This window comes from Zonotrichia leucophrys, chromosome 1, assembly GCF_028769735.1.
Source record: "Zonotrichia leucophrys gambelii isolate GWCS_2022_RI chromosome 1, RI_Zleu_2.0, whole genome shotgun sequence".
In the NCBI taxonomy this organism is placed as follows: domain Eukaryota; kingdom Metazoa; phylum Chordata; class Aves; order Passeriformes; family Passerellidae; genus Zonotrichia; species Zonotrichia leucophrys.
This window is the reverse complement of record NC_088169.1, coordinates 97,415,860-97,435,891: the sequence shown is the minus strand read 5'-3', so window position 1 is coordinate 97,435,891 and position 20,032 is coordinate 97,415,860. Positions and strand designations below refer to the sequence as shown.

The following is a 20,032-nucleotide window of genomic DNA, read 5'->3' as shown; positions in this document are numbered from 1 at the left end:
ATTAGAGGAGGGAAACCACAATCAGTAGTTGTGCGTCCTGGTGACTCAACACCTGTTAAGAAAAGGACTACAAGATTTGAGCCAGTGGGTGATACTTGTAGGGGGCTTGAAGTGCCTGTGGTCATGGAAAGAGCAAGGCTCCAAACTATTATCTACACCCAGAAAGCCAGAGGGAGTGCAGACATGTGTGGGAATTCTGCCTCGGACATGGCCGTGCTGTGCAAATACTGGGGCACAATCTGCTCCTGGAGCTGGAAAACTGAGGGGGACATGCCATTGGAAGGTAGGAGTTTTGCAGAGTGCAGTTCTGGGAAGACAAGTCAAGATAAAGCATTCATGCCTTCTCCCACCATGAAAAGAGAGTTACTCGAGCCTCTCATAAGAGGAACAAAAGTGCTCAAGCGCAAGAGCAGCAGGACTGGTGGAGCTGTAGCTGTTTGGAAGAAAAAACTGAACTAAAGCCCACATCCAAGTCAGAAGGTGTAAAGTGCACAGTCCTGCTGTACTAAATACCTTACCTTGTGCCAGTAGGCTTTCTTCAAAATATGACAGATATTTGAAGTAGTGGTTAGCAAAAGATCAGTTAACTTGTTCACTATTAGACCTCTCTTTGTGTCTTAGTTCAATTCCACTGCACACAGATTTATACAAACTGCCTTTATAGCATCACCTTGGAAAAATAGGAAATTATGAATTTCTTCAAGGGGGGAATATTTTCTAAAGCTAAGTCGGTTAGCAGTGATGAATCAGAGAGGCATCCTCTCCTGCACTACTTGCCATGGCCAGAACCAATGTGCTGCCCCAAGTTCCTGTGCAGATACATGCCTTCAGAGCCAGGCTGATTGCAGGTGTCTTTCCAGACTTGCACTTCTCAGAGGCTCTGGGACAGAATATAGAAAACATTCACTGGAATCAGTGACTGACCCAAAATACTGAAAGTCATGGGGTACATTTTCAAAACTCCTGCCAAGGATCATTTTTTCTACCAAACTGCAGCAGCACCCACACTGAAAACAGGTAAAACTGTAGCCTTCCTGCCTTTCCACCAAGCACGAAATAGGATGTAGAATTATGCCAGGCTTTCCCACAAGACAAAAGTAACAGAAGAAATGTTGCCCAAATAATAATCAGAGGCAGGGTTCAGTGGTGCAACTTGTTCAGCTATGGATATTAGAAGTAGTTACAAAACTAAGGTGTTGAGAATCAGTCAAGAAACACTAAACACTAAGCTACTGCCTCTAATTTCAAGTCCTGAGCTTCAATGTGGTGGTTGTACAGGTCATGGGGCACTGGTCACAACAACAATGGTCATTATTTTCTTTTCCCTCTCCCTAGTCCTTTTTCTTGAGAGAGGTTTTTCTATGTTTCATGTTCCTTTAAATATTACATAGCAACTTTTTCCTCTGTAGTCTGAAAAGATGTTACAGCAACACAACTGCATTTTCAGATGCACAAATCCTGAAGTTAAACACTGGTGTTGGCATATTTACTTAAATCAAAGATGTCTTAGAGATGAACAAAGAGAACTGGTAAATGTTACACAATCTAAAACAAATGAGGAATTTCATATTAAATATATCAGAAGATTATATTTTTTAGCAGTTACATAGAGGTTTACAAAATCTTACAGATTAGCATTATACTTAGCTGGTGAAAGTGAACCAAAAGAATTAAGCTTCCTAGGCAGATGAGGACCTGGTGCCAAAGAAGGGAAAGAATATGGATTTTCCAGCTCAAGTTTTTAGCTTTTTGTTCCCAACCCAACTAAGATTTCCTACCTGCTTTCTCCTTCCCAGTAACTTTCTATGTTATCTGCTTTCAATCAGATTGAAACAACAAATAATCTTAGCGATATTCAGCTACCCTCTCAAATATTTTACTACCACTCCACCTGTGAAAAAGAAATAAAATAATCAGTCAAGGAGCTCGAGACCTCATTGTATAGCCAGTCACCATCAACTTCCTCAGGATATTTTTTAAGATGAGTCCAACCTCTTTAAATCCTTTTCTTGCTAAAATGGTTTCATTTATAATCAGCTAAGGTTTGGGGTTTTGCTCGTTTTCCTTAAAGAAAAATAATTAATAGTATTACGGGAAGAATACAGATAGTTCCTCTGAAATGGTGATTTACTGTCTAAGGTTATGAAATGTAGAAGGAAAAATGGTCTGATCTTTCCCTAATGGAGTTCTGCTGTTTGAAGTCCACCTTACTCCTTCTTGGTAAGTCTGGTAGCATTGTATATTCCCTAAAATGTCGCTTCAGATAATCCTGCTTTCACTCACCTATAACTCGTTTGAACTTTTATATTTTGGTCTGAGGTTTTAAATTTTTTTTTACTATATAAGGTATCTTCATCAAGTTGAAATTTTTGGAACCACTTTAGCCAGTATCTTCATGATTTCTGCAAATGAGATAAGGATGTGTGTTGTGAAGTTTAATTTGCACTGAATATTCTGATGACAGTTCCCTTAACTAAGCTTTCTGTGTTTCAAAGGAGGGAGTAGAAGTCTGACAGGAGAGGGACAACATCATAAGAGAATGATACAATGATTGATTCCTCCATATGAAAATTTGAGCCTTGGGGCCAAGTTACAAATCTTCCAAAAAATTACAGCCTGCATATCTGTTAGTGATTAACAGCTGAAATTTTACATTCAATGAAAAAAATCATGCTTTTCATGAGTTTTTAGTGATATCCAGATTGCCTATATAATGCCTCAAAGAACTGCTAAGAACTCATCTGTCTTCTGAAAATTTTTGTATGTGAGCCAATAGGGCGCATGCAAGCCCCAAACTACATATACATTACAGGGCTTCAGGAAAAACACTGGCTGTTGTGAGCAGAAGTGAGACTTGGCTACAGCACGACTGGGGTAGGAGTTAGGGAGGGAGTGAACGTCAGAGCTGAACACCCCTTGTGGATATGGGAAACAGGACACCAAAGGAAGGAGGAAAGGAAAATCACGCTGGAAAGCCACTCTCCTCATAAGAGATCTATAAATTCTTCAATCTAAAGATGTTGGGTTTTACAGGCATACTGTCTTTTTTATGTGAAGTTGCAAAACACACAAAAAGAAGGAAGATGTGTCTCAGGGGAAGAACGCAGAGCTGGGCAGCCTACACAAGACAGTGTGGGCCAAGAGCAAGGCCTGAAACAGTCGAGAAGCAAACATGGCAGGATAGAAGATGAAACAAAGGAAAACTAGGAGTGTTCAGGTGTCATGGATCTCTATGTGCTAGGGGACATGCTACCTGTAATTTAGCTGCTTCCCAGATCTTCTATCAAAGCCTAACTGGCTGACCGCTGTTCCATTCTACAGCAGAGAAAGCCTTATGCTCTGAACTCAGAGCCAAATCCAGGCATTGCAATGTCCCCATCATGTCTTCTGACCCTACCAGAAGATATTCTGTGCCTCTCGGGGAGGACTTTTCCTATAACAGACTCAAGGCTTCATCAGTAAAGGATAGAGACAAGTCATATTCTCCAGGTTTTATTTGGAAATCATGGGAGCAAGGTTGTTTTTAGGTTCTGAGAGCCTGGACTTAGGTTACTCAGAATCAGTTGGGATTTATGGCCTCTAACTGTTTAACCACTTTTTCGACTCCTACTCCTGAAAAAACTTTCTCATCTGCTTCTCTTACTTCCTAAGATGAAATAGGAGGAGTAGGTGACTTGTGTCTTTGTTGCCAGTCAAGCATGCCTCCCTGTAATATGTTGCTGGATGCTCTTTTCTCTTCACCTGTGCCATTTCACCAGCAGAGACCACCTCTGTGAGCAGGTTGCATGCTAAAGATATAACTGCAATAAATATAAAATGACACACCAACATGGTCTTCCAATCATTATATCAGGAACTGCGAGGAAAAACCTGTAGGAGGAAAGCTGCAATAGAAATGCAAGGTCATTTAAGTGAAAAGTGTGGAAGGGTAGAGGCAATGACCTACAAAGTTTGTGAGGTGAAAGGACAACTTGTATGCTTTCCTGGAACGTATTTCTGGGAGATCTACATTTCTCTAGAGTTCTGTGTCACCTATTAGTAAATATCCCAGTCATTGCATCTTTTTTTCTAGTCCACAAAAAGGCTATTATCTAACATTTAGTATAGTAGCTCAGAGGTGGGGAAACTGGTGATGATAAGTTTGGATAATTAATATTTGTTATTAATATGGCACCAGAATGCAGAACACCTGCTCCATATTTATTTTGCTACCAGGGGTAGATGGATTAATTTTCTTTTTTTTTAGAACAATACTAAAATAATACAAAATTTGTGACATGACCTACAGCAAAGTTAGGGATTACATTGTTAGATGTGCTGTTCAATATTGTTATAGATGGGTAATGAGATGATTGGCTCTCCCAATTAAAAGATAACTATTGTGTGAATATTAAGAGAGGCTTTAGTGATGTACAGTTATGTTACTGTAGTTTAGATGCCCTCTGCTCTCCCCACAGTTCCCTTTCCCCCTGTATTGCTGCCATCACACAGCCGGGGCTGTCCAGGACAGGCACAAAGAAGCTGCACAGGTGTCCCTGGCATGGGGCAGTGGGGAATGGAAAAGCTCAGGGGTTGCTCAGGGGGTGCAGCACAGCAACACCTGACCTCCAATCGAGTTACAAGAAAGCAGTCTCCACTGATAAATGGCCAAGAAGAACTGACTGACAGACTTTGGGAGGGCTGGGCTGGCTGATGCCACCCCTAGGGGTATAAAAGACTGTGCATCCATCTTGAAGATTAACTGGTTATGTGGTATGCATGAGGGCAGTTCCAGCACTGCAACTTTTCCCTTATGTAGTCCTTTGTATTTTTGTTAAGGTTTAATAAACCTTTTTAAATTTTCAAAGTGAGCAGTTGTCTCTCACAATAGTGTGCCCTCCTACCCACAGGTGTGCAATAAAAAACTATTATGCTTTGTAACTACATAACTCGATATTCTTTTTCTTCCCAGCAAACATTTACTCCCTGCACTCTCTAGACTGGATAGTGGAAATGAAGATGAAGCACTTCTGCCCATCAGCAGGAAGCCTGGTCCCTGACCTGTAACGTCAGCAGGGTCTGATTACCTGATGTGAAGATCTCGGAGTACACGCCAGCCTGTGCTGATGAACTGCAGATCTAAGCATGCCAACGTGTGACAGAGCTCAGCTTTGCTCTGCTCTCATATCGTCGGTGTAGGTGAGCTTGCAAAGATAAACTGCTCTGCAGTACAATGGCTGCTGCCAGCAGGTGAGTTGTATATAAGAGGCAACAACTAGCTGGATGGGTGGGAAAGGTAAGGCAGCATGAACTCATAGTGTCCCACATTACAGAGTCCTTACACCAGCAGGAGGCAACAAGACACCCTGGGACTTCTGCCTGGCTCAGGTCAGAAACCAAATTTCTTCCCTCCTTCCCTGCTCAGTGCTTTTTTTAGTCAATTTTATTATAGCTTTATTTCCTTAACCCAAGCAGTATGCATCTGAAATAAATGGCATACTCTGCCCCTGCTCTCAGAGCAGGTAGACTCTAACATCATCTGTATTCAAACCAAACTATAAACTGCCTGTGCCTATCACCAGGATGAGGGGGAAAATAGTCATGCAAAAGACTGATTGACTGAAGTTTACCTGTTAAATGCTCATAGAACAAGCCTGATGTGCTATTTTGCATCATAAAACTTAAAAAGAAGTAAATCCATCCATACAATAGTGAGCCATTATGGCTCATTAGAGACTCAGCTTGCAAAGTCCAAAGTGTACAAACGGGCATATAGGACAAATCTGAACTAAGCATTGTACCCTGCCCTCTGCCTGAACCAACCCCTTACACGTATCTGGTAAATGATTTATAAACCTAAAGATAGCAAAGTATAAAACTGTATCACTCTCTTCACTTTACAAACGAAACCCTTTCTGAGTAATTTGCCATGGCTCGGAAAATGTTTCAAATTTTGGTGTCTGCTCTGCTGTTTACAGGTACGTGCTTGGCATCCTATCTCATGTCATTCTCTTCATGCTTGTTAAATAGTCAGCTGGCAAAAAATCCTATGTTAGCACCAGAACAGCACCAATGGAAGAGAATTAACTGGAAATCACTGCAGCAGGGACATACAGGAGAGGGAGTGCTGCAAGAGAGAGTACTGCAAGATTGCATGGAACACTCTGTGAAATATAGTTTGATTCTGCTCCTCGTGACTACTTTTGAGCTTTTTACTGCTCATGTATAAGTAAGAAGGATGCATTTCTGACTGAAAGGCCTTCTTACAGGATGATTTCCTGAACTGTTAAAATTGTAAAAAGAGCTTGATGCTGTTTCTACAAAATCTTCTTTAAATATTATTCTTATCTCAACATTTATTGTTTGTAGGAAACAATTTCACATGCCTTTATAAGGACCCAAAATAATCTATTTCACAAGTGATTTCTGGAATACCTGGCTTGAATTTCTTAAGGAGACTGATTGTTTTAAAGCACTTGGTCTGCCTGGATGCTGGTCCTTCACAGCACTGTGTAACCAGAGCATCTACAATCAAGACTCAACCTGTAAAACTTGGACCAGAGGGAAAATGGGTGGGGCAGGGCTACCACATGCTCTTCCCAAAGCAGCACACGCTGGTACAGTCAATGATCAGTGATGCATGTGCTGCAGGATTAATTTGTTTCTCACAAAATTAGAACTAACCAGGCAGGCAGTAAGTGACAGCTGACTTCCCAAGTGATTGCCTGCATCTTGACAAGATGGTCTATCCACATGCATGCATTAAAAGCATTTCTTAGATTTGAGTGCTCCAATACATGTGGTAAATACATGATGTGAGTAGCTAAGGCAGAATGAGGGAGACAATGATTAATTGTGGATTACTGAAAAATGTTTTGTAAATTGGGACCACAGTCAGGTATAATCTCTCATGGTTTGAATTCACTTCCATGCCATATGAACCTGAGTTTTGGCTGCAGTGAGGCTCTGTAGGGAAATAAGGAGATGGAAAGGGACTTTGTCTCTTCGGCGAGTTTGAGCTCACCTATAAACCTTTTCCCCATATTTGTCGTTCCTGATCTGTAGTTGAACTGGTACAATTCCTGAGTACTTGCCTATCTTCTTGAACTTCACCTCCTTTCCATTGAAGGCCATTTATAGCACAAATAGTGTCACCAAGGCCAAGCTGGGAGTGCAGCAGCTTGCAGCCCCTCCTTTTGGAAGACTTTACTTTCCTCTCTTTTATGTCTCTTGTCTTGTTTACCCTCTTTTCCAGGTTTCTATTATTCAAAATACATGCAGAACTACTTATTACTAGTTTTAATGAGCTGTTAAAAATTTAATTGATCACAATCAGTTCAGTTTTTCATTAATTGTAAATCCTTTCAGCAACAGTTAAAGTGGTGGTGAAGTAAAATAGAGACTATAAGACTGTTGTGAGAATCTTATTTTTCTTCATGCCATCAATTCAGCTGCTATAAATCACTCCTCATAGTAAACCATGGTCACAGCACTTGGAATAGCTCTCTGGACCTTTTACTTTGGCTTCTGGAGAGCAGCTGCAAGGGATGAGGTAGGAGTGTGATGTCTTGGCACTGAGATAACTGCTGAAGTCTCTCAGGTGTCTGATGGGGGTGTTTTGCCACAAATGGATGTAGTAAGGAAATCTCAGCAGGACCCACTGAGTGGACCAATGGACTGGTGCTTTTTCTAATACTTTGCTGCAGTGGAAGTAGCTCCTTCCCTAGGATTATCTAGGATTTTTGCCAAATTGTCTTGCTATTTACCCATGCTGGAAACTTTCCTGACCCCTGGCATCATCACACATATTGAATATGTTCAATAGCTAATTCTGCATTAAGTGTCTGTAACTTCTCTCTCTCTGCCTTTGCTGATGAGGGAATGAGGCTGATGCTATAGCTCTAAGGATTGTTAATGACATCTCTTGAACCAGAGAGCTCTTTGTGTTCTTGAAATTAGGAATTGTCAAAGAATAAAATCTATTTTACTTGAAGCTTGAAATAGAAACAGATAAGGCCAAAATTTCAAAGACTGGATGATATACAAAGAGTTGAAGCACTTAATCAGTGACTTTAACTCTTGCTGTCAACAGGTATTAGCAAATCTGACTAATTTAATTCTATTCTAAGGCTTGTTACCAAACACTCCAGGATACAAAGCCTGTGTACATGTGGGAGGATGGATTGTAGGAGAATAGAGAGTGCTGAAGGCAATCTCATCCCTGAGAAGTTGCAGCTGTACTAACTACTGAAGAGTAGGAAAAGGCCTGCCCTTAATAGGTCACAGCTATGTCCAATAAGGATGGGTGTTATGAAAAAGCAGGTTAGGATTTTGTTGGCTCTGCTGTGCAGAGTAGTACAGGTAAGGCAGTCATGCAAGGGACAGGAAGGAGTCAGCTGGCTGTGCAGGAGGAAGAGTAAAGGAGTCAGTGTTGTGAGGAGCTGCCCATGGGAACTCAAAGAGAGAAGGTCTGAAAGTTTTGTAGTAAGATGATAAACTGATGGTGACAGTCAGATTGGTTCCAAGCACTGACGCCAACAATTGGTGGCCCATACGGGGATGAGTCCTGACACATACATGCAAACATTTTAAAAAATAATTTGAAAAGCAATGTGCAGGTGTTAGACATTAATACAATTATACTTTTTCAACTGAAAAAAAAGGTGATATCTGGGCCACAGTTGGCCTGCAGAATCGACAAGCCTGTCTTTGCTGCAATCCAGCTGCTTCATGCAGTGTACTCACAGATGTCTTGATTTCCATGGAATGCCACATAATCTAGAGAAATACTTGAGTGAGGAGAGAAGCAGCTGCTGCCACATTCTTTTCAGCTGTTGCACTGTGGTATTCTGAGTCCTCAGACTGAGTTCTATGGTCTGACTTTGTGAACTTAGATTTAGAAAGTCAGATAGCTGAAACATGGTGGGGAGGTGGTCCATTCTGGCTCATTCTAGTCTTAGGAAACACAGCTGAGCTGCAGACTTGATTTACTTTTCAAAGTTCCTAACACGTCAGCACCTGCCACCTCAGCAAGGTTGAAGTTTAGCTCTGTCCAGGTTTAGCCTCTGTCCAAGCTCTGTCCTAAAGAGCTGATAAGACTGGCAGCCTGACCTCCATGAGCTGAGATTTTGACCAAAGTCACTATAGCCAATAATAAGAAGAGTTATTAGACCTAAAGGAAAGGAGCCAGGGCAATTGCCAAATTTTGACATTTAAATTACATTGATATTAAGTTAAGCAATATGTTTTCAAGTTGTCAGAAACTTGCAGGTCCTCAGAAACTAGGAAGAAACAGTAGTGTGCACAGACAGTGTATGAAGTGCTGCTAAATAGTTGTCAGGTTTTTTACAAATATCAGAACAAATCAGATAAAGCACTTTTCCCTGTGGTAGATGCACACCAGGGGTAAATTTTGATCCTAAGCCTAGAGATTGCTCCTTACCACCTATAAAATAGTGCTGATGTGGCTAAAACAAACAGGCTTTGGGGTAGATAGTGGAAGAAGAAGTATATCCTGTACTAAGGCAAGCTTGAAGATTTGTCTTCTTATCATTAAACTCTGCCATTAGATGTGCAAATTGAGGCCTGCCTGTTCTCCCCAGACTACTAAGTATACAATGGCTCTTGCTACTTAACTTCTACAAAAGAAAATGTATATCAATTAAAAAGGTCCCTAAGCAGGCAAATGTGTCAAAACTTAATCCCGTACTCACCTTTTTGATTGTGTGATGAAGTGGATCACTGCACATTCAGCTGACAGAAAAAGATGTCTTCCTGGGAAGATTTTGTGGCTGCACCCAGCTGAGTATATTGCTGTCTAGAAATCTATCCTTGTAAAGAGAAATATGCTTCCATTCAAGTCTAGGATGAAGAGATTTTAAAGCACAGTAATTTAAAATGTATCCAGGTTGATTTTCTATTTTGAGTGCAGTTTGCTGTGATATATTTTATTATTACTTGGACATTCCAAGATATTTGATATGCCTTTTCATAATCAGGCTTTTGTCATTGGTTTGGTTTTTCTTTTTTATATACTCAATGCTGGATTAAGTGCACATTTTCTTTTTTGACAAAGATGGCAAGGTTGTATCACCATCTCTCCTCAATTTTAATACCAGATCATAGTCATCCAAAATCAGATGCTCAGAAGGCATGGTAGCAATAATGACTACTAACAGTTTTCCGTCTGGTCAATGTCTTTAGGTGCACAGGATAGACAAAACTATCTGCTGAACTCAATAATTACATGAGCTAAGCATCTGCTTGCTCAAAACAACCAATTTTTTTTGTATAATTTGCTTTTCATGTGAGAACACTGAGGAGTGAATCTTCAGGAGATGATGGAAGGAAACACTAACTGGTAACAGCTGACATAACCTCAGCAATAGTTCACCCTCTACACATGTTCCTCCTATTTTCCCACTGGGACATTTATATCTAAAAGTACTTTTCAAATAATGTATTTGTCTAAGAGAGGAAAACAGTATTGAATAATAATAAAAAAACACAAAAAATACAACATGTCTGGCTGCTCTTCACGGTGAGTTAACTGTTTCAGTACAACTCAAAGTTCTTCATTTTTTGCAGCTCAACTTTATGCACTATGAGCCATTCACCCACTTGCTCCTAACCCCCTCTAGTCTCACATCAGATGCTCTGAAATTCCAATCTCCCAGTTTGTATGCTAATCTTCTACAAGATACACTCCTTCAGGAATACCATGTTTATAAAGCAAATCCTTCCACCATATTTTGTTAAGCTATTCAAAAGGAGGGGGAAAATTACACCCAGTCCAAGAAGCTTAAATTGAAGCAAATTGAGTTCATTTGCTGAAAATTCTGCATCGTATTCAGAGGAGACAGCTGGTCTGATGACCCCAGGTCTACATTAGAGCTGAGTGAAGACCTTGCTTTCTCTGAGCTCTGCCAGAGCACAAGCAAATGTGCAGCCACACTGAAAGACCAACAGGGCTGATTCTGGTTATGCTAGAAATTATCTCGCTGGAGTTTTTCCAGAGGTGAGTGAAGTTTGCCATGTTCAGAGACTTATTGTGATCTTTACAGCAAGACAAAGAGAGAATGAGATAAGCCTAAAGGATTAGGTGATATATAAAGGCTCTTACATGATTTTCTCTTGGTACTTCTGCCTTTTTGGAGTGCCCCAGCAGCTGGGGACAAGTTCTGCAGAGACAGCTCCCAGGAAATGAAATAGCAGCTAGAAAAGAATAAGAACTGGGTGTCAGCATTGACAAGAGAAGCCAAGAGCAGTGCTGGCATACCTACCTCTCCTCAGAGCAGGCAAGTGCACTTCAATCAAAGTGAATACTTAGCCTAGTTAGGGGTGGCATTTCTCGTTGGATACAGATGCAGCCAGAGGAGGCTATCTATTAAAAATTGACATATAATACCGTGAAGAAGCAGCTCTCTGTGCCACAGTAGCTAAGATAACCCCTCACTGTCCCACCAGTGGAATGACAAGATCATTTTTGAAGATGCTGGCAGCAAGAAAAAAACCTACAAGAAGCAGAGCTGCTTAATGTCCTTTTTTTTTCAGCTTATTTAAAATTTGGAGGGCCAGAGCACATATTGGTGATAAAATGTAATGTTTAATGGCCCTTACTAACTATATGTACATTTAAAGAAAATGGAAGCCTTTTAATGAGTCAGTTTCTGATCCCAGTTCAGTTATTTCAGTCCAGAAATGTAATCATGAGCTTACAAAATATTTAATACAAAAAAAACCACCCCAAATTCCCTAAAGAGAAATCAACAGCTCAGACATTTTTCTACTGGAAAATAGTAAATTGCCAGAGGAATGTTGAAATTTGGTACAGACATAGTTTTCTCTTGTGCAGCTCTAGAATACAAGTATAGCAGCTTAATAGACATATGCATGAAATATATTTCCTTCTTTCCCAGCCTTCCACCAAATGTCTGAACTTACTTTTTTTCATGGAGTTGGTAACATTTTTGAAGATGGTATTCCTTGAAAACTCCCTGCCCTAAAACTTCTACCTCCACTTTATGATTATAATAACTTGGAATATGAAGAAACTGAAGTAGCAAGGAACTACTGGGACTGTGATTGCTTGCTAAGTAACTTTTCTAAAGTACTATTTGATGTCTGTAATAAGAGCAAAGATTACGACTATCCTAATTTTTTTTTGTTCATTACTGTATAACCAAACTCTTCCTCATCTTCTTTTTAAGCATTTTTGGCACTGAAAAGAAACAAAGTGAAAGGGACCGGCAAACACTCTAGCTCACATATCTTCTACCTATATGAATTCAGCAAACATTTTCTTCTATTTAAAAAAACAAAATGCAACAATGCAACAATATTGTGGATGATCAGGAAAGCCAGCAATAATTACAAGTGAACTGAATTCAATTGAAATTGCATATGAAAGCAAACATTTGATACTCCCAGTTATATTTTCCCCCTAGAAATTCAGGAATCAGGGCATAAGAGAGCTGTGAGTGAGGTTATAGATTGCCCTGCTGAGCTCCTACTCTAAGACATATTAGAAAATGGTTGAGGTTCTTGGCCCATGTGTTCCAAGTATGTGCAGGTCGCTCTCAAGTGTCCATTTAAACCCACTTGACTAAATTGGAGCACAGCTGTTTGCAGACACTGGCCTCAGCTCAGTTGATGGATCTGAGCTCCATCTTAATCAGTGGTTCATTAAAAATTGTGTGATTTGGACTGACATGCTATTTTGGACTCTTTCAGCCCCAAATTAATTCCTCCCAAAATTAATTTATGTCTCAAACACTTGAGACTAAAAAGAAAAGGTTTTTTTCTGTACCAGGATCTTTCATGTGAAGCTAAAGAGGAATTCTGACCTTTGTCTTCTGAAGAATATTTTTTTCAAGATCTGTAAGGACTCCTCCTACATCTATGGTGACCTCAGAAGCTATCTGAAGCAATGCAATTACAAGATTAGGAGTGCAATATCTTCTCTTCGGAAATTAATTTCCAAGCATGCAGTTTCTGTGTTGATACTAATGAGAGTAAATATCACATATAAACCAGGAGGGTCAGAAACCATAGATACATTCATAGGTTTGTGTTATTTTAAAAAACTTTAGGCTCTCAGCACACCTGAGACTAGTGAATTATAGTCTAAGAGGATTTTTGTAATAAAATTTTGCATTAAAAATAAATTAGTTCCTCAATTAAGTTGTAACTTTATTTACTTCAGATTCAACAGCAAAATAATGATTTAGAACATTTGGTTTATTAACTTCAGGCCTAAAAATAAATTTTCTTTCTGTGAATCTAAGGTAGGACCACCTCTGATTATTATTAAATAAACTACAGATTCAAAACCATGTTCTGTGGATATAAGCGTATTATTGAAGTGCACATTCGAACATATTTTTATGATATTACAAATATTTATCAGCTTCTGTTTCGAGTGTCCTTGGAGCACCCTTTCTGACAGAAGAGTCAGTGAATCAGTTCCTGCGGCTCAAACGACATGTACCATATTCTCCGAGCTACTGGGACTCAGGCAGCAGCCAGAACTCGTGGGCATATACTGTGGCTCAACAGGTATCTCCTTCCTCATGCAGCACCTACTGAGAAAAAGAAAGCATGGGTCTGGAATTATTGTGTAACATACATCCTTTGGGTCATGGGAGGAAATTTTTCTGATTTATCAACATGGTCAAGGCTGCTCAGTAGTCACAGAGAATATTTATTTAGTATTAAAGCTCAGAATATTCCTTTCTGTATTGATCTACTTCAGATTAGTGAATCATGGGCAGCTCTGAGGGAAACAGCACAATACTACATGGACTTGGACCCTTATGCCTTTAATCCTTCGACAGCTGGGTTCGATGGGGTTTCTCAACAGAGCATTTCATAGACTCGGAGCCTGTGTGTACCTGAGTAAGTAAAACTGGCCCCTAAAAAACTTCTGACAATTGGTTTATAGTGTCATAGCCTGACACAGTGAAAAACCCAATTGTATCTTGAAAAACTAAGGAAGATTTATTTCTGCTGTCTGAGTTTAATGGTTATTTAAATGTGGTCATTTTATTGTGGCAGAGTCTTTTTTAAGTATGTTTTGGAAAAGCTCATTAAGGCCTTAAAAGAATATATAACCTTTTAAAAGTCCACAGAAACTAAACTGCTTCCTATGGAGTTGATTTAAAAAGCAGACAGAAAGCAATTCCTGAGGAGAAAAATAAAAGATAAAAAACGCCATCTATTTCAGTAGCAAAACTATATTCAGTGTGAAATAAAATCTCAGCAGAACAAAACAGAGAATGAGACATAGCAGTTGGTAAAAGCAATATTTATAGATTGGCACAGGAGTACATGAAACGAAGTGTTGCAAACTGTCTCAGAGAAATTGTTAAGGATTGGACACATTTTTGGAACAAATTTGTTTTCAAATTTAGGGAACAATTACTAAATGATTCAGCTGGACAAGCACAATACCCACATTATTCCTGTGGAGCACCTTTCCTGAGAAGATACCACAGTCCTTAAAAATGGTAGAACTAAAGGAGCAGGTAGAACTAAAAATCTACAGTTTCAATACTTAAAATAATTACTAAGACAGCAATCTGTCAGTCTGACTGAAACCAGGAAGAGAAAATGGGTAAACTTCTAATATACTTTGAATTGAATATGCTTTGAATTTTATTGACTTAAAAGTACCTTTCTTTTTGAAAACGTGTTTCATTTTGAAATGCTGCTTTTGAAAATATCTTTTTTTTATAAGATAGGAATTTGACTTGGAGACTCTCAGAGTAAGTTTTCCAGGACTGTTTCACCTGAAAGGTGACACCAGTTTCACTTACTCTGAGCAGAAACAAAGTAGGAGAGAATAGCTAAAAGCTGTAGTTTACTTTCCCTCCTGCTGAGGCTTCAGCTGGAGCCCTTGGGCAACTGGAAGGAAGCACCAGGTTATTCATTCACAATTTCTAATACTGATATGGGTGGATAACAGCAGTCACTTCTGCCTTATGACAAATTTACCTGAAGACACTTTATTCAATTTTCTGAGAAAAACTCACTGTCTTTCCCATCAGAAAAATTCCTGACAGACAAAAGCCCTTTGTCTAATTACTGGTTGTGCATCCATGTGCCTGATGGCTGTGATTGCAGCAGCTGCCAGGCAGACTCCAGGATGAGTTATGCCTCCAGAAAGATAATCCTAATGATTGTTGTATGACAGGATTAAAGCCACTTACATAAACACATTTGCAGGCACTCCCACTGAAATATGGTTATGATTTCAAAGCAAGGCTAGTTAACTCACAGACTGAAATAAACTTTCCAGTGCTAATGTGACAGGAATTGACATCTAGAGTTTTTGAGAAGCCATATAGTAGCAAAGAAGCATCAAGCTAGAAGTTACAAAGACCATTATGGAAAAATAGAAGAATTCTTTCCAACCTTATTTTTCTTGATTATTGATAGTTCTGTAATGGAAAGCCTATAAAACCTGTGCAGGAATCTGGTTCAGGGGCTGTACTTCCAGAAGAAAACATTTGCAAAAGCTGGCAAATCTGAAGACTACACCTATTGATAGGATCTTTAATTAATTCTGTGATTTTTTTTTTTCTAAAAGTAATTTATTCCATCTTTTCTAGCAACAACATCAGATCCTACATGGAGCATCTACAGCAGTCTGAGACTCTCCTCCAGCAACAAGCTATTAAATCCTACACATCCTGTATCTGGCCATGTTAGGATATGGCATGTTATGTATTTGCCATTATGTATTTGATAAGATGACTATATCTCCTCCCACTTGGGTCTAAACCCAAAATTAGCACACTAATTCTCTGCATAAATACTGCATATTTTATATTCATAAGTAGAACTGAGATGTAAGTCATGGTAAATTGAATAAGTTGAAGAAAACAACCATGAACTTTTAGCAGGTTGGATTTAAAATGTCTGGTGTTCAGGTAAAATATTCTTTTGACGAAAAAATTGTTTGAAGACACACATTCCGGCTTCTGTGACTGAAAACCACGTTTTTATTTCTCAGTATTTTCCTTAAACATGAAATGTTTTTGAGAGGCGAATAAGAAATTAAAATCGGTTACTTTGGATGGATGAGAGAAGTAGAGCACATTTGCTTCAGGTATACCTCTGTAGTTCAAGTGCATTTCCATTTTTTCAAGTACTAGTAGTAGGTGTTGTAGTACACATTCATTCATGTCAATGCTTCTCTTTCCTCATTTAATCTTCTGTACTTGGTCTTGAATGCCAAAATGAACTGAACTCACAGCTATTACTGTGAGTTGTTTTTTCTTATTCCACAGAAATGGGAAAAGGTAGAAACATTCATGGCTCCTTTTCTATAAAGAAAATGTTGGTGACAAATGTTCTTTATGTTCTTGAGCTTGGAAGTTTCCTAGTTCCTGTTAATTAATGTACCTTATTTCATAACATCTTTGAAGAGAGGATGAGGCTTCCATGTTTCTTTTATATGTTATTAATATAATGCTAACAATAAAAAGCTTTTTCAAACTTGGTCAAAATTTCTGCATGAATAAAGATGACCTGTTGAGGAAAACAAAATGTTTGGTAACCTAATGTCAGGGTAGGTGAAGGAGGGAAAGTTTTGCTTGCTTTTTATCCCCAAAGAGCAGTTTCTTCATGTTGTGCTTTCAGGATTCTTTGTGAATATGGACTGTACAGTAACTGGAACAAATTTGAAGATAATGTTGGATCTTCTAGAAAGAAATCCACATTCTGGATTTTTGGCAATCTCTACCATGCTTCTAGGTATGAAACTATTCTTAGGTCGTTATTAATTTCCCTGCGTAGGACAATGACCCTGAAATTGCCATTATTCATTAGCTGAAGCTGAAAGTTCATTAAACACTTGAAAGAGATAAATGAGGTGCAAGTTCAGTATTTGCTGTGTAGGATTTCACATCTTTAGTCACACTACTTAATTATGAACAGTTCATTCAAAGATAAGGGTTGACAAGTGCTATATAGACTAAAGACCTCATGGTTGAACACAGTCATGACCTGTCCCTGCTGCCTGCCTTCTCTGCACTGGTCAGTCTTGGATAAGCTAGGGGTCCAGACCCTAAAAATTCCAGTGTTTTCCTCAGTAGCAGCACAGACATGATAGAGTTACTGAAACTCTTCAATTTATAGCAAAGTGCAGGAACGTAAGGATAAGCATTGCCTTTTATTTTAAGTGGATATGCATTAAAACTCCAAGGATGCACCTGCTCCAGCTGAGCATCTTGCTGGTCCCAGAGAAGTTGCAACTCTGCAGGCATTGATGCTCATGCCACTTGTGAACCTGTTCCTGAAGTATTGCTCTTTTCTGCCCATCTCTCTAATTGGTGTAGTTTCTGTCAAGGCAGAGGTTTGTGATCTGTCTGTGCATTAACTGCAGTTTTCATGCCTGCATGTCAAGTTAAACCAAAATGGAGGTAGTTCAGGGCCTGGTTTGCAGATGGACAGTAGACATCCCTGGAGTGGGGATGACAAAGTCCATTAGTGAGGTGGAAGGCAAAGTGAAGTGCTATCAGCTACTGTCTGCTATCAGCTAGTGAAGTAACTGCCCAACCCTTATGAGCCATTTTAGGATTGTCAGAGCCATAAAATTAGGATAACCACTGTCTATTGCCACGAGGACAGTCTTGCACAAGGCTGGCTTTGCAACCAAAACGTCAGACAATGCCAGGGGATGCAATATGACAGATCTGTTGTACTTAGACATGACTAATTCCTTTAAAGGAGTTGTTCTGAAAGCCAGAGACTCAATACTCAATCTGCAAATCCATAGCTTCAAGCTAATGTCAGTAATTCATATAATTAGTCTTGCTGAATTAAATGGGAAGAATTGTGCATGCATGAGTAGCGGTGGAGGACGAGGTGCTTATTTTGTGTTATCAAATACATGCCACTCATGACAATGAGCAAATGGTGTTCACAGCATTTGAATATTAAACACCTTCATCTGCATTTATTAATAACTGGGGAAAATATTTACCCTGTGAATTTGCCACCCGTTTATCTTCACATATTGTTTCAGTACTTTAACACAAGTAAAGCTGGACTCTTTTCTGCTGACTTTTCCAATGCCTCTTTATGTATGGACCTAAAAATTTTATCTCCTTGCTTTTTCTACACAGCACAGCTTTTCCTACACATGCAATACCTTAGCAATGACTAAACCAAAGAGTAGTGTTAAACTAAAGAGAACTTCAAGTACCTCTGTGCTGATCATGGGAGTGGAATTACAGGTCTCAGGGCATTTTGCTTCTGGTGAAATGGAGAGCAGTATTTATTACTATTTTCTGAATACTGCAAGTTTTTTGAGGAAAAAAACCCTAAGCCGCACAAATACCAGAGATCCCTGAGGCTAGAGAGAACAGAGTTCCTCTGAGAGAGAGGGAACAGGCAGAGAGGGAGAGGAGTCACAGGAAGCTAGAGTCAGGTTTGTCTCTGTATAGATGTTAACTGGATGGATGCAGAACATCCACCAGGCAGCCTGATTTTCCAACTCTTTCTGACTCATGTGAACACGGTGACTAAAATAACAGAACTACAGAAATCAGGATTTCCAGGTATCTCATGGTTGATATCTATCTCCAGCAGCAGCTTTTTGCCAGGCAAGGCCCTTACAGGGTGTCCTTCCCATGGGAGTGGCAAGTCAGTCATGCTGCAAATACTTCCTCAGAGCACCTGCCCATTTCCCCAGATTCTTGTATCCCTATCTTTCCTAATCTTAGAAGAATCAAACTGCCTTTGAATCTTTTCTACTCTGTCAAGTTGAATTGAAAACAGCCCACAAGTTAAAAAATTACTGCGTCTAGACATAAGGGATAAACATGTACCTATGGAGACAGTATGGTTGTAGGAGCCTTGCTTTGCTAGGGAAACAGAGGAAGGATTCACTCTAGTCAGACATGACAGGAGAAGTAAGAAAACCTGTCATTTCAATAATAATTGAAAAAAAATATTAATATTCCATAGCTTTCTTTTAATGAGAAAAGCAAGTCATACTGAACACAGTGAAGAGAAAAAGCTGTAGAATCCAAGTAATCTATATATAACCCACATTACAAATGTTGAGTGTGGGATAAGTACTAAGATACAGTTGTCTATGAACTCAGCAGGTGAGTATATAGAGGTAATGAGAAAAAACCACTTATTTTATGACCTGAAATGGTTTCTTCAAACTGAACAGTGGCAACTGGTATTCAGTGAAAATTCTATCCACTACTTCATCACTGCTGTAGTTCATGTGATTGAGCCTGGTCCCAGATAATTTTAATGCATAAACCTTTTGAGCTTGCATCACACTAATACTGTGCCTTGCTTTACATTTGATCTTCTGTTGTCTTAATTTAAACCAGAACAGCTGAGACAAAATACTCATCTAATCTACACCTGCTGCTGGCTGCCAGCAAGAGTGAGCTGTGTTCAAGGCAATTTATGTTGGCTGATTAAGTGTATAAACCACCCACCTGAGGCAGGAGCATTGCTGCAACCTCTTCACGTAGAGTGTGAAATAAATTGTTAGTGTTTTGCACCATCCATAGGAGAACACAAGCTCAGTAGTTAAAATATAAACATAGAAAGTTATCCAAAACCCAAAAGGTTCAGCCAGGAAATAAGCAGTATTTGTATGTGACTATTATGTTAAGTAAACAAACATCAATAATTACTATTCTGCCTCAAAGACTGTTGAAGAGCTATGAATTTAAAACAATATTACATCAAACCTGCAGAGCCTACTTTCCACCAGCTGCTAAAAAGAGGAGCAATTCCTTCTATGAGAGATGAGTGTTATCAAGCTGGATATCTGTAAAGGTGATCAATGTAAGGCAACACAGCAAACAGCTGTTCCCTTTGAGCCCAAGCCACATCCCACTGCAGCACTAGGCAGGCTGAGAGCTGCAGCTGACTGCCTTAGAGATAGAACAAGTACTCATTGAGACTCATAATGCAAATTTAACCACCACCTCGCAAGAGGAGCAAGCTTTCCCTATGCCAGTGTCAATCCAGACAGGGATAGGGAGGGAAGAAGGGACAGACAGACGAATTTCAG

At 39.4% G+C, this 20,032-nt stretch overlaps 1 protein-coding gene across 1 annotated transcript; it reads left to right on the top strand.

Moving 5' to 3' along the window:
• Positions 1–5,908: 5,908 nt before the first annotated feature.
• Positions 5,909–15,824, top strand: C1H3orf85 (chromosome 1 C3orf85 homolog). Its single transcript, XM_064703096.1, has 4 exons — positions 5,909–5,957; positions 13,388–13,536; positions 13,733–13,818; positions 15,591–15,824. Exons 1-4 carry the CDS (start codon positions 5,909–5,911, stop codon positions 15,688–15,690), a joined length of 384 nt encoding a protein of 127 aa, XP_064559166.1. The 3' UTR covers positions 15,691–15,824.
• Positions 15,825–20,032: the final 4,208 nt, after the last annotated feature.